The 12699-nt window shown below is 42.8% G+C and overlaps 1 protein-coding gene across 5 annotated transcripts in view; it reads right to left on the bottom strand.

Moving 5' to 3' along the window:
• KDM6A (lysine demethylase 6A) overlaps positions 1-7208 on the bottom strand; it is a 272112-nt gene extending 264904 nt beyond the window's left edge. For all 5 annotated transcript variants that reach the window (XM_043993008.1, XM_043993006.1, XM_043993005.1 and 2 more), the window contains exons 1-2: positions 6982-7208; positions 6637-6700 (exon numbers count right to left, since the gene is read on the bottom strand). In XM_043993008.1, the coding sequence (XP_043848943.1) occupies positions 6637-6700; positions 6982-7136 (219 nt within the window). In that variant the 5' untranslated portion in view covers positions 7137-7208. The remainder of the gene's footprint in view (positions 1-6636; positions 6701-6981) is intronic.
• Between the last annotated feature and the right edge of the window lie 5491 nt (positions 7209-12699).

Genomic DNA, 12699 nt, shown 5'->3' on the forward strand with positions numbered 1-12699 from the left:
AATACTAAATGTGCCCCAAGTAGGGCGTCAAGATAGATCTTCCCAACTCCAAAGCCAACTTTTCTACCTTTCTCTTTATCTAACTAAAAGAATGAAAGGGGAAAAAATAATCAAATGAACTATGAATGAAGCATGCTTTTAAAATACTAATATTTTCTATCAACTCTGGGACTACTCTAGAAAGAAAAGTCTTGGGAAATAATTATTTGGTTTTATATCTGAATTTTTTTTTTATTTTTTACCAACCTCACAGATCAAATATCCTTCAAGCAAAATTAATTCCAAATATAATGCCATAAATGCAACTCTTAGAAACATAACACTGCTATATCACATACTGTTTGTCATTTCTACAATTTCAATTCCACAAACCTATCACAAAACCACAAACGGTACGACTCAACAAAGTAGCTCTATAATCTTATATAGTTCTTTTACTTCATATGCCAAATCAAATAACGTCAAGCCAGAAGAGACTTTAGAAGACATCTCCCATTACAAATGAATAAACTGAGGCCAGGAAAGTCATCTTCCCTAAGGTCATAAGGTGAGTGAGAGAGACAAAAGGTACAACCTTTTTGCCTGAAGTCAAGATCAAATCACATACCCACCTTGTATAGTGCAAAGTATAAAAACCAAACCAATCATTTCTTATCCCCCTCAAGTACTATAACAGGGTCCCAGTCAAGAGGAAAACAAGTATAACAATTTACCCATATACTGGGAGCTGTATGTGTTTTCTACACCGCCCCCCAATCTGTAAACAAAAATGTTTTTCATTTTCACTTCCAAGAGATCTAAGATTTCAATAAAAAATATCGATGGGTAGACGAGTAAAATAACTACATCTTGAAGTGGAAGAAGATAAACTCTTGCTGTAAATATCTACCAAAAATTTGAGTTCAAAGACCTATTCTGATTAGTAAAAAAAAATACATACACGCTTATATTTGTTGTTATGCACACATTGCAAATTCCTAAATCAAGAACTTAAATTCAACCCCTCAAAAATTTAAAAGACAATCTGCAAACTTGGAAACAAATATAAGCTTGACAAAATTGAAAAAACTTTTAAAATGTACCTTTATCATAAGTAATATATTATTAACTTTTTGGAAAGTGAACTGCAAAAAGTTAAAGAATGAATACAATACTGAAAATACTACAATCATCTGTGAAATAAAATTTAAAACGTATGAAGTTCATATATGATTGTCAATTATGTATTCATTAAATAACCTCCAAACTAATTAATTAACTATTCTACAAATAAGTGCATGTGGTTCCACAAATAGCCTAACCACCATTTCAGTTCTTAGGAAATCTGCTGTTGTTTTCTTAACACAAATTAGCTCTCTAGATACCACATTTCAAAAATATTATTATTAATAATGCACAGTGGTAATGTTCATTATCATAAGTTCCGATAAGCACAAAGCACCTCTCATGACTTATCTTGAAAAAAAAAATAACCTCGTATTACTTGTGGATTTGTAAAATAACATTTAACCTTACCCATGAAAAAAACTGAATTAAACACATGAAATAAAATGACATACTGTTCTTACCTGACCCAAAAAAACAGCATTAAATATTGTGATTTTTAAGGAGCTATTTTCCCCTCATCACCACACTTTGTGACCTGAGTTCATCTTTCATATATAGTTTTTCTAAGTCACTTAAAATGAAGGCTAATTTGACAGTCAGTTGACCCCTAGTAATTTTATTTTGAAAAAGGCAGGGGCAGCTAGGTGGCACAGTGGATAGAGCACCAGTCCTGGATTTAGGAGAACCTGAGTTCAAATCCGGCCTCAGACACTTAACTTACTAGCTGTGTGACCCTGGGCAAGTCACTTAACTCCAATTGCCTCACCAAAAAAAAAAAGAAAAAGAAAAAGGCAATACCTAAATACCTAGCATTAACCACTGTGTCACATAAAATTTTATTGTCCCAACTAATCTCCAGATACCAAACATTTTCTGTTACTGTAGCTCAACTTATAGGCAAACCAAACTAGTTTTTTAGGCTCATTTTATGTAAAGGCTACGTGGTACCACCTTTTTAAAAAACCTGTGAGGGGCAGCTAGGTGGCACAGTGGATAGAGCACCGGCCCTGGATTCAGGAGGACCTGAGTTCAAATCCAACCTCACACACAACAATTACTAGCTGTGTGAGACCCTGGGCAAATCACTTAGCCCCAGTTGCCTCACCAAAAAAACAAACAACAACAACAAAACAAAACAAAAAAAACCCTGTGAACACTACTATCGCACTCTTCAAAATATGATTGCTTTCCTAACTAAAAAACAGTAATACATCTACACTCCACATAATGTATACAACAAATTCATTACCCATTTTTCAAATAATATAATCTTGTCTTAATTCATATGAACATATCCAATTCCATCAACTGTTTTAAAATAACTTTTCAAACTTTTAATAAGAGCATCTAAACTTTAAAAGGTATAGTTCAAAAACTCTGCAGAGTAAAGTTCACAGCTCTTTTAAACAAAACGACTCTACTGTCAATGTATCAACAGAAACATCAACCATCATAAACATTAAGGATCTACACATCTATTTAAGTGTCAGCTAACAGAAAAAAAAATGTACAGCAATAAATGATTGTAATTATAATTCTTCAAATATTATCACCAGAAACCAAGAACCCCTGTAATTTATAACTGCCGTCTGCTCTTCATCTGTCTAGGCCAAGAAAACCAGAATTTTGGAAAATGAATGCTTTACAATCCATTAAACCAGTTCTAATATCCAGGAAAATATTTTTCAAAGCTACTGCAATAATTTCCCACAATGGAAGAAAAAAATAATAAATCCCCATTTTAATCTAACATGCAATACTTTTAACATCTCAAAAAGTGATCCTACCCCATATAAATAAGAGTAATTTGACAACATACCAAGGTCAAACGTGGAATTTATGAAAATTTGTCCCTAAACAGCTTGATAGAAAGGGCTTCAATAATTATCCTATGGTATAGATACCTAAATTGTCCATCCCATTTGTATTATGCTAACACAATACTATGATTATACTTTAATTGAACATTTTTTTATTCTAATGAAAACAAAATTAATCCAAAAGGTTTTTAAGACACAAAAGTCATCTTAGCTCTATTTTTCCATTAAAATGTATCACAATTACTTTTTGACTACTCCACTATATAATTAAAAAATAAGAATCCCTGAATTATATATTAGAAGACTGTCAGCATTAGTTCAAACAGCAACTTACTTAAAATTTTTCCAGACCCTGATTTAAAAACTGAGTTATAATATATGTAAAACCCCTACTATTTCCCCTAACATATACATAATTTTATCCAATTGAAGACTTTTCATAGCCATTAAGCTTTATATAAGAAAAGCAACACAATCTGAAAACCAAGTAAACTGCTCCATCACATCATAAGACAAAGTCATAGCAATAAAGTTATTATAAAAATCGATATATAATATACAACGGACCTGAGAAGAATTTAGGGCCAAGTATTCTTGGGCCTAACAACTGGTAAAAACATGGGAGAGGCACATGGAGGGGTGAAGGGGGTGGGGGTGGAGGAGATAAGGAAAAATCTGAAAACAGCTTTTAAAAAGCACTTTTGTAAAACATTAAAGTATCAGCTTCTGATGATAAAGTATAAAATATACCCATAATCTGAATCAAGTCTAGAGAATTGAAAAGGAAAATGGGGTGGGAAGTCAAAGAGAGATTAGAAGGATAATAGTTAAGAATATCATAAGATTTGGAGAAAAACCATTAAAACACTTCAGTAATCAGTCATGCTTGGGGGGAGCACAAAAAAGCACAAAGAACAAGATATTTTTTCCAGTGCTGTCATCTGCCCTTGAAGGCAAGACCGCCCTCTAAAAACTGTCCCAGGCCAATGAGAACTTTCATAGAACATTCGGAAAACCAACATAGTTCCCATCATTTTGCAAAATATAAAATACTTTACGCTTCCTATAACATTCCTGGGAAACTAAATAATTAAATACTTCCTATTACAGAATTTCAGCTCCTTCATTCTGTAGTCACCAATACAAACATAGTGAGAAAGGTTATGGCGCTCAACTTTACAACACATATTTTAACTGTTATGTTCAGGCTCACCAGGCTACAACTAAGAATTGCACGACACTGCAGCCACACACTCAAGAGTGTTTTACTGCACTTAAACAGTTACTTTAATGTTACAGCTAATGAGTCTTGACCTAAATCAGGTAGGAACTCACAACCCAAGGAGCTTCAAAGCTGACTCATTCATTCATTCATACAACTTAAATGTGAGCTTTCTTCATCTTAACTAAATATTAAGTATTTTATCAAGCTCTAATATACTCCAAAATTTTATGAAACTTATAATTTCGACAAACACAAGAGTTATCTGCTTGAAAAGGTTGAGAAAGCATTATCTTATATATGCCAGTATATATATGATTGACAACCATTTCCTAAAATTTAAAATATAATACTTCAAATCACACTGGATCACATCTACAATGGTATAACCATATTCACATCCAAAAGTTCAAAATTACTAAAAATATGATCAACTTATGTTCCGTTTAAAATATTATAATGCATTAAAAACGATCAACCCAATTTGGCCAAACTTTTCCAGCTACAAAAATTCTTTCAATTCTAAATGACAAAGGAGTGTAGCTTCTTCTTACACTGCTGTTAAGCTAGCTACTAGATTGGTACTTTATTATCATAGCATATTATAAAATTAAAATATTTTAAAATAAAATTTTAAATGCTAACAATGTAACAAACTTCAAAGCTTAAGATACTAATTTTTGTATCATTAAATCTGGCATCAGAACTAACCATTTTTCCAAGATGTTTTAAACTTCCAATGAAACCTAACAAAGTTTAGGTCAAGTTTTGTGCATATTATTCATACTTTCCTGTATTTTCTGAAAATTTCTAGTATGCTTATAAATAGTGACCATATAAAAGCTAGCTAAAATCAGAATTTCTTTTATTTACTTTGAAGATGGGATGAAAAAAATTAGTAGTGCCAAAAAAAATTTCAAACCCCTATTGGCTAGAATGCTGACTGAAATTCCTCAGAAGTAAAACAACAAAAACCAATAGAAGAAAACATGCCAGATTTTAATCACTAACTTTCTTTATAAATGTAACAAGGTTAGGTGTCAAAGGCAAAGAGTTATCGATCGGGCTAGGAAAGAGAGCATCATTTCACGGGTGCACCGCCCAATGCACCTACTCTTGAGTTTTAGGAGGAAAAATAATAAAGGCATACAAATATTTCAACAAGGCTTTAGCCTTGAGATGCAAACTGACGCAGACTGAGACTCCACAGCCTTTGTTCAAATAGCTTACCGATAGGCTACTAAATATGCTACAGGTTGATAAGGATTCATTAAGCTCATGAATGATATTTCCAAGCTCGGGAAAGGAGTAAATTATTTGGCACTATTCATTTACAATTTTTATTAAACGCTGTTTGACTACTCTTCTATAGAGAAACCTATTCATCGCTACTATTTCTTTCCATGTTTACCTCTTCTCCCTCCCCCCAGCCCGCCCCCCTCACTTTCTCCTCCCACCCCGTCCCGCCATCTTGGGCCGATAGGAGCAGCCATTACTTAACTAAATGACAGGGCCAACAACTTTCCACACAAATAAACAGGCAGCACACCCCAAATCCGAGCCCCGAGCCCCGAGCAAGTAAGACAGTACAGGAAACTGCAGAATAAAAAGACATCCACATGCACACACACACACACACACACACACAAAAACAACGGCAACGTTTCAGTGGCAGCTGGACCCCAAAAGTAAACACATCACTGAACTTCAGGTAAAACGTACACAAAACCGGTCCCTGTTAACAGCCTAAATCCAAACTCTTCGCCGTGTTCCACTAAAGTGCAAGTGGCCCTGTCCCTGCAGCCAGGGCCCGCAGAACGCCGGAACCGAGCCGGGATCCGTGCTCGAGGTTCTGGGCTGCTCGTCTAAGAGCGGAGAACGCTCCTCTGGGCACTTGTCCTCACGAGGCGCGAGAAGCCGAGCTCCTGCACGAGTTAACGAGCCCCACAACCCTTGGCCCTTACCCTCTCCCCCCAGTCACCCCAATCCACGCCACGCGAGGGCGGGGGTTCGTCCCGAGCCCCGAGTCGGATAACAGGCAGGTTTTTTTTTTCCACTCGACTGAGATCAAGCCCGGGGCTTGGCTTGGAGCCGCCGTCGCCTCTGACTTCAGCTATGATGTTCTTTGAGGGGCGGGAGGGGGGGGGGTCGTAACCACGGGGGAGGGGGGCTACCACACTGGGGAGGCCGCGGGGTGGGGGCCGGAGGAAACAATTTCCTGCCCACCTCTCCCCCGACCATTTCTCGGCCGCCCGGAGCTGCCCCCTCCTCCCCCGGCAGCAGGGAGTGGATCCGGGAGGGAAAAGAGACCGTGGGGGGAGGGGGCAGGCGAGGTCCGAGGGGGTCCGGCAATCATCCCTCCGAGTTCCGGCGGGGGACGAGTCAGGCCCCGAGTCTCCACACCACCCCCCGACCTCCCCGACCCCTTTCCGGGGGTCGGGGAGGAGGCTGGGCCGGCTGGTCCGCTCGCTCCCGGGGCTTCCTTACCTTTACCAGCAGGGCCTTCATTCTGGCGCCATCTTCATGAAGCCTCAGAAATCCGAAGAGGCGGCTGCAGGGAGAGACGGACAGGGAGCGCTTTAGTGTCCCCGAGGCTGCACCCACCCACCCCTACGGTCCCCGGCCGCCGCCCGGGAGGCCCCCGCGGAGGCGGCGGTGGTGATGGCAGCGGCCGGCCGGGCCGGGAGGAAGAGGAACGGGTCCCGCCGCACACGGCGCCACCGCCGCCGCCTCCAGCCGCCCGGAGACAAATCACCGTGTCCCCCCTCCCTCCCCCCGGGGGAGAGCGGCGCGGATCCCCCGTCCCGGGCCCGGCCGGGACGCGGTCAGTACCTGTCGAGTCCGCTGAGCACCTCTCTTTCCTCGGCTGTCAGGCTGGGGAACTCCTCCTCGCTCTCGCCGCTCGCTTTTCCCGCCGCCATTTTCTTTTCCTCATCACCGAAAGCGGCGGTGGCGGCGGTAGCGAGCGACACTCCGCAGGATTTCATGGAAACGCAGCGAATTAACAACTCCCAACAACGAGACCCCCCCGGGCCGGGGCCGCGAACAAAACCCCCCAATCTCCGGGCGGACCGACACACCAACTTTATCGCCGCCTCCGCCTCCTCCACCCTCCTCCTCCTCCTCCTCCTCCACCGCGAGCGGCGGCGGCGGCGAGAAATCACAACGCGGCGGCGGCAGTGGCAGGGGCTGCGAGCACCCCGAGGGGTCGGGGTCTGGCGACGGCAGCGGAACCCAACACTGGGGTCACATCGCGGGGGTTAGGTGTGGGGCAGCGGCGGGCAGGGGCAGCGGGGGAAGCCGGAGAGCGGCGCTGAGGAGCGCCCAGAGGGGATTTGTTGGAGACACAAACTTCCCCGGCACCAGCACAAAGTTGTTGTAATTGTGTCACAGAGCGAACCCCACGCCGCCGCCGTGACCCCCCTCCCTCCCCGCCCGGCCTCGGCACGGCCAATCCCGTCCTGTAGTCGGGCCCACGTGACCTTTGTTGACTCACGTCAGCCACGCCTCGACTAAACTTGCTAGCTCTTCTGGCTCCGCCCACCAAGGCCGCCGGCGATTGGTGACGGAGGAACGGGATGGCCCCTGGGCTCAGCCTGTGGTTGGCTCGGGAGTGCGTCTGTCCGGGGGAGGGTTGTCAACGTGTAGGAGCATTACGTTAGGTTGTGCTCGTTAAATATACTCGTGAAAAGAATGGAGGGTTCGGACCGTGTCACCTCGGGAGCTGCGGGGGGCTTGGGGAGGGGGGGTGGGGGGAGAGGGTTCGAGAGTAGGCGGGGGTAAGAGGGCGAGGTCCGAGGTGTGAGGCTTGGTCCGCCGCGTCCGTCCAGTTAAAGCAGCGGCGAAGGCGGGGCGGCTCCATTCGATCCTCAAGCAACCCTGCGAGCACCGGATCCCTGGAGCTGCCGCCTCCGTGGCTCCTCCTCGGGTGGCCTCAGCGGTCCTGGGGGCGTGGGTCCGTGGGTGCAGCCGGGCTGTAGAGGGAGGGAGGAGCCGTCACGGGTTCCCCCTCCCTCGGCGCGAGGCGTTGGCTTTTGGCACCGCTGGGTAATAATGGCTTCCCCAGCGCACACACCCCGGGGCTGGAGCGGGAGCGGGAGGGGGAGGGGAGGGCGCGGCCGCCACCCCACCCAGATGGCCGCGGGGCCCACCCCTGGCCGTGCCTGGGGCCCCGAGCTCCCCCAAACAGCGGGGTGCCAGCAGAGGAAAATAACCTCTGCTGCGGAGGGAGCCGCGCCGCAGGGGAGCGGGCAGCCCGGGCAGGGTCCTCGGGAAGAGAGTCGCCACCCCAAGTGATCGATGCCAGGCTGGAGGCCGCCGTCTGGTTACGTCAAACTGGAACCCAGTTTTGCGTCCACCTTTCCGTGCACATTCGAGAAATGATCGCTGCTCAGTCACCTCTGAGACAAAAATGATGGAAAATTGGATGATGAGATGCCCGATTTTTTTTTTTCATCTTGGCTCATGCCACATGATATTCGAGCAACTCTGCGAGCCCCTCCTCCCCCCCTCCCCCCCCCCCCGGGTTCTCGGTAGGGACAGGAACCTCGAAGGGTCCGTCTGCTGGGGCGGCTTTGGTTGTTTGAGACCAGGTGAAAACTGTCAGTAGAAACTCCACGCCATTCCCCCCCCCCCCCAACTTAATTTTACTTAAAGAGTGGAAGAAAACGAGATAGGTCAAAAGACTTACCCCAAGCTTCACAGCTTCATAGCAAAGATAGGACTAGAACCCAGGTAGTTTGACTTCCAAGATTCCACCAGGCTTCCTGCTTCCCAATAAATAACCCTCCTGACAATTGTTGTAGCATTTGTGAAGGTGCTGTTTTGACAGCTAATCTCGTGTAAATAAACACCTATAACTTAAAGACCAAAGTATAATTGGGAGAAAATGAGAAAATAAAGAATAAAAATGAGATTTACCTAGTTTTCCCTGATAAAATAGGCAAGGCTTGAAAGGTAGTCTTTGAGCAAAGTCTGTTTTCTAGGTAAGATCTGCAAACATTGATGAGAAGGAAATATTAAAATAGATTTAATGACCAATAAATTTATCCTTTAATTCCTTAGTAAACCTTTTATTTGGCATTTATATTAATAGGATTCCATGTATTTTAGATACTAGCAAAAACTGTGTCAGTTCGATATTTGGAAATAAAGAGAAGACTGTTCAGAAGTAGATCCCAGGAATTAGTATTAGGTGCTAAGTTGTTTTTTTTTTAAATACCAATTGCAGTATAAACACATATACTATGAATATCTCCCCTGAGACTAGCAACTTGACTAACATTCCAGTTTTCTGTAGATTATATTTCATGTTTGATTTATTATTCTTTCTCTACATCCCCTGGTCCTTGTGGTATATTACATTTAATTTGTATAACTGTAAGGCTATGAGTAACTTCTACAGATGGATTGAATTGATATAGGAGAGTCTAGGTTTGTAACTGCATCTGCAGAAGTCACCATGTGACTGATAAGTTGTCCTGGAGACATCTTGAAACTTGTGTCCAAAACAGAACTCATCTTTCTCTCCAAATCTACCCCTCTTGCAAACTTCTCTATTTCTGTCAGACACCACCATTCTTCCTTGTCTCACAAGTTTGTTACTTTGGCCTTCCCTCCACATTTTGCTTTTGCTCACCCAACATCCAATCAATTGCCCGATATACCCTTTTCTACAGCCATCACATCACTTGCATCTGACCCTTTCTCTCTGGGTTTATACAGCTACCATCTTGATTCAGGCCCTCAATAACTATTCCCTAGATTAGGAAGCAAAGGCTTCCTACCTTAAGTCTAGTATTATCTTCCACAAAACTGTGAAAGTAAACATCTTTCCTTTAACGCTAGTCTAACAAGTATTGAGAATTTGAGGTGAATCAGACTCTGACTTGGTCATGGCCAAAATATGTGCCTTTTAAAATTTTCATTTGCTAATTATATTAAGAGAGCAGATCTGATCATGCTCCTCCCCATTCAAGCCTTATTTTAGGATAAAATATAGTCCTTTGTTCAGCTTTTACGTTCACAATTTAGCTCCAGCCTATCATTCTGGATTCATTTTTATGTTACTCCCTAAAATGCACTCAGCAGTCTAAACTATCTTCTCTCCATCCCATCTCAAAGCTTTAGCATTTCCTCTCACTTCTCCCCTTCCACTTCCTAAGCCTGGAATACTCTCCTTCCTCCTCTTTACCTCTTAAAATCCTTCTCTTCTTGTTTTTGTTTTTTTTCGGGGCAATGGGGGTTAAGTGACTTGCCCAGGGTCACACAGCTAGTAAGTGTCATGTGTCTGAGGCCGGATTTGAATTCAGGTACTCCTGAATCCAGGGCTGGTGCTTTATCCACTACGCCACCTAGCCGCCCCCTAAAATCCTTCTCTTCTTAAGGACACAACTCAAGGGTCACCTTTTAAATTAGGCCTTTCCTGATCCCTGCTGTCCCAAATCGCCTTGTATTTAACTTTATGTTTCTTTGTATTTCTTCTCTATGTACCTATGTATTTATCAGTTGTATGCCCAGTTAGAATAGAAATTCCTTGAGAGCAGGGATTGTTTCATTCTTTGTATGCTGAGATGCTAGCACTGTTCTTGGCACATAAGGCTGACTCCTAATCCACTAAACCAAACTGCTTCTCCCAGTCTCAATAATCCCTACTAATTTCACTTAGTCAATTCAAGCATTTATTAAGTATCTACTATAATTCGATGTATCATTCTAGGCATTGAATGATACAGTAAGGAGATTGAAAAGACCTTTAAAGTAGTCACTGCCCTCAACTAACTTGCATTCTATGGGGGCTAAAACAAAATAAAGGCAAAGTAACTTCTGGCAGAGGCGATGGAGTTGGGAGGGGGAGGGGAGATTGAGAAAGGCTTTGCATTGGAGGTAGCTAGGGATTCCAAGGAGCAGGGGGTAGAAAGGAAAACATTTCAGTCATGAGGAACTAATAGGCAGGATATAGAATGCTGGGTTATGGGAAACAACTAGTAGAACAGTTTGGCTGGAACATTGAATAATATGAAATGTCTAAAAAAAGGTAAATTGGAGCAAGACTGTGAAGGTTTGTTTGTTTTGTTTTGTTTTGTTTTGTTTTTAATAGCCAGAGGAGCTATGTTTTATCCTAGAGGTAAAGTCACCGCTGTAGCTTCTTGAGAAAAGAAGTGATTACGCTGTAGGAGCTTGGTTGTTTGAAGGGGTGGATCGGAAAAGGAAGAGGCTGAATGCTGGGAGGCTGTGGCCATGATCTTTCTAGGTGAAAGGTACACTTTCAGTGGGCTGGTAACTCTTGAATGGGGAAAACTGTGAGGAGAAGGTCCTCAACCAGATTTGGTTACTTAAAGGGATAGGAAGGACAGGGAGAGTGAAAACTCAGTTAACAAAACTCTTTTTCCTGGCTACCACTCTCCTCTAACCTAATCTCCCTCCTTGAGAATATAAGCTCCCCTAGAATAGCAAGTACTTTAACACAGTAATAAATAGCTATCATTCATTTTTTCAATAATTTTAAGCTCTGGCTATGTGTCTAACACTGTGCTAGTCTGGGGATAAAAGGACCAAAAAGGGAAATTAGGAATAGGGGTGAATTCTAGAAATTCTAGAATAGGTTCCATTTTGAACATGTTGAATTTAAGGTGCCTATAGCACATGAAGTTTAACATTACATTCTTAAAAGAAAATTTGGGGATGTTTAACTAGAACTCAAGAGAAAGATATGGGCTGAATATATAGATTTGGGAGTTATCTGAATAGAGATGAAAATTAAGCCCCTGAGTTAAAGAGAGGAAGAAAGAGTGAGAGTGAAAGTCAAGAACAAGACAGCCTTGGGGAACATCTATGTTAGAAAGTCACAATAAATAAACATTAAGTGCTAAGCTCTGGAGATACAAGGCAAGGCAAAAGACACCACTTCCCCCCCCCCCTTCCAGGAGCTTTGCCTCAGTTTCCTCAACTGTAAAATGTAGGTTATCAAAACACCAACCTCCCAGGTTTGATGTGAGGATCAAATGACACATTGGTAAAGCACTTAGGACAGTAAGTACCTGGCACATAGTAGGTGCTTAATAAATTCCTCTTCCTCCTGCACTCTCTGGAGACAGATTAGGAAGGAGTGAGCATTCCAGGCTTGGGAGATAGTGAAAATGCTGAGAAATAGCAAAGAAGGCCAGTGTCACTGGATAGAAGAGTAGTGGGGGGGAAGGGTTTAAAGGTATAAGAAGACTGGAAAAATAAGGTGGAACTATGTTATAAAGGGCTTTGAATGAAAATGTTTATTAAATGCTTACTGTGTTCCAGGCACTGTTGCTAAGACAGAAATCCCATTTGATCTTCACAACAACCCTAGACGATAGGTGCTATTATTATCCTGCTTTTATAGTTGATGAAACTGAGGTCGAAGTTGTTAAGTAATTTAGGCCAGATTTAAACTTACATCTTTCTGACTGCAGGCCCAGTGCTCTACTCACTTTCACCACCTGGGTATGTCTAGGAGGTTGTTAGTGGCCACAACTTAGATGAAGGAGACTGAGGAGCTTTCAGATAATTGTAAAATAA

This window comes from Dromiciops gliroides, chromosome 3 (genome assembly GCF_019393635.1).
Source record: "Dromiciops gliroides isolate mDroGli1 chromosome 3, mDroGli1.pri, whole genome shotgun sequence".
Lineage (NCBI taxonomy): Eukaryota > Metazoa > Chordata > Mammalia > Microbiotheria > Microbiotheriidae > Dromiciops > Dromiciops gliroides.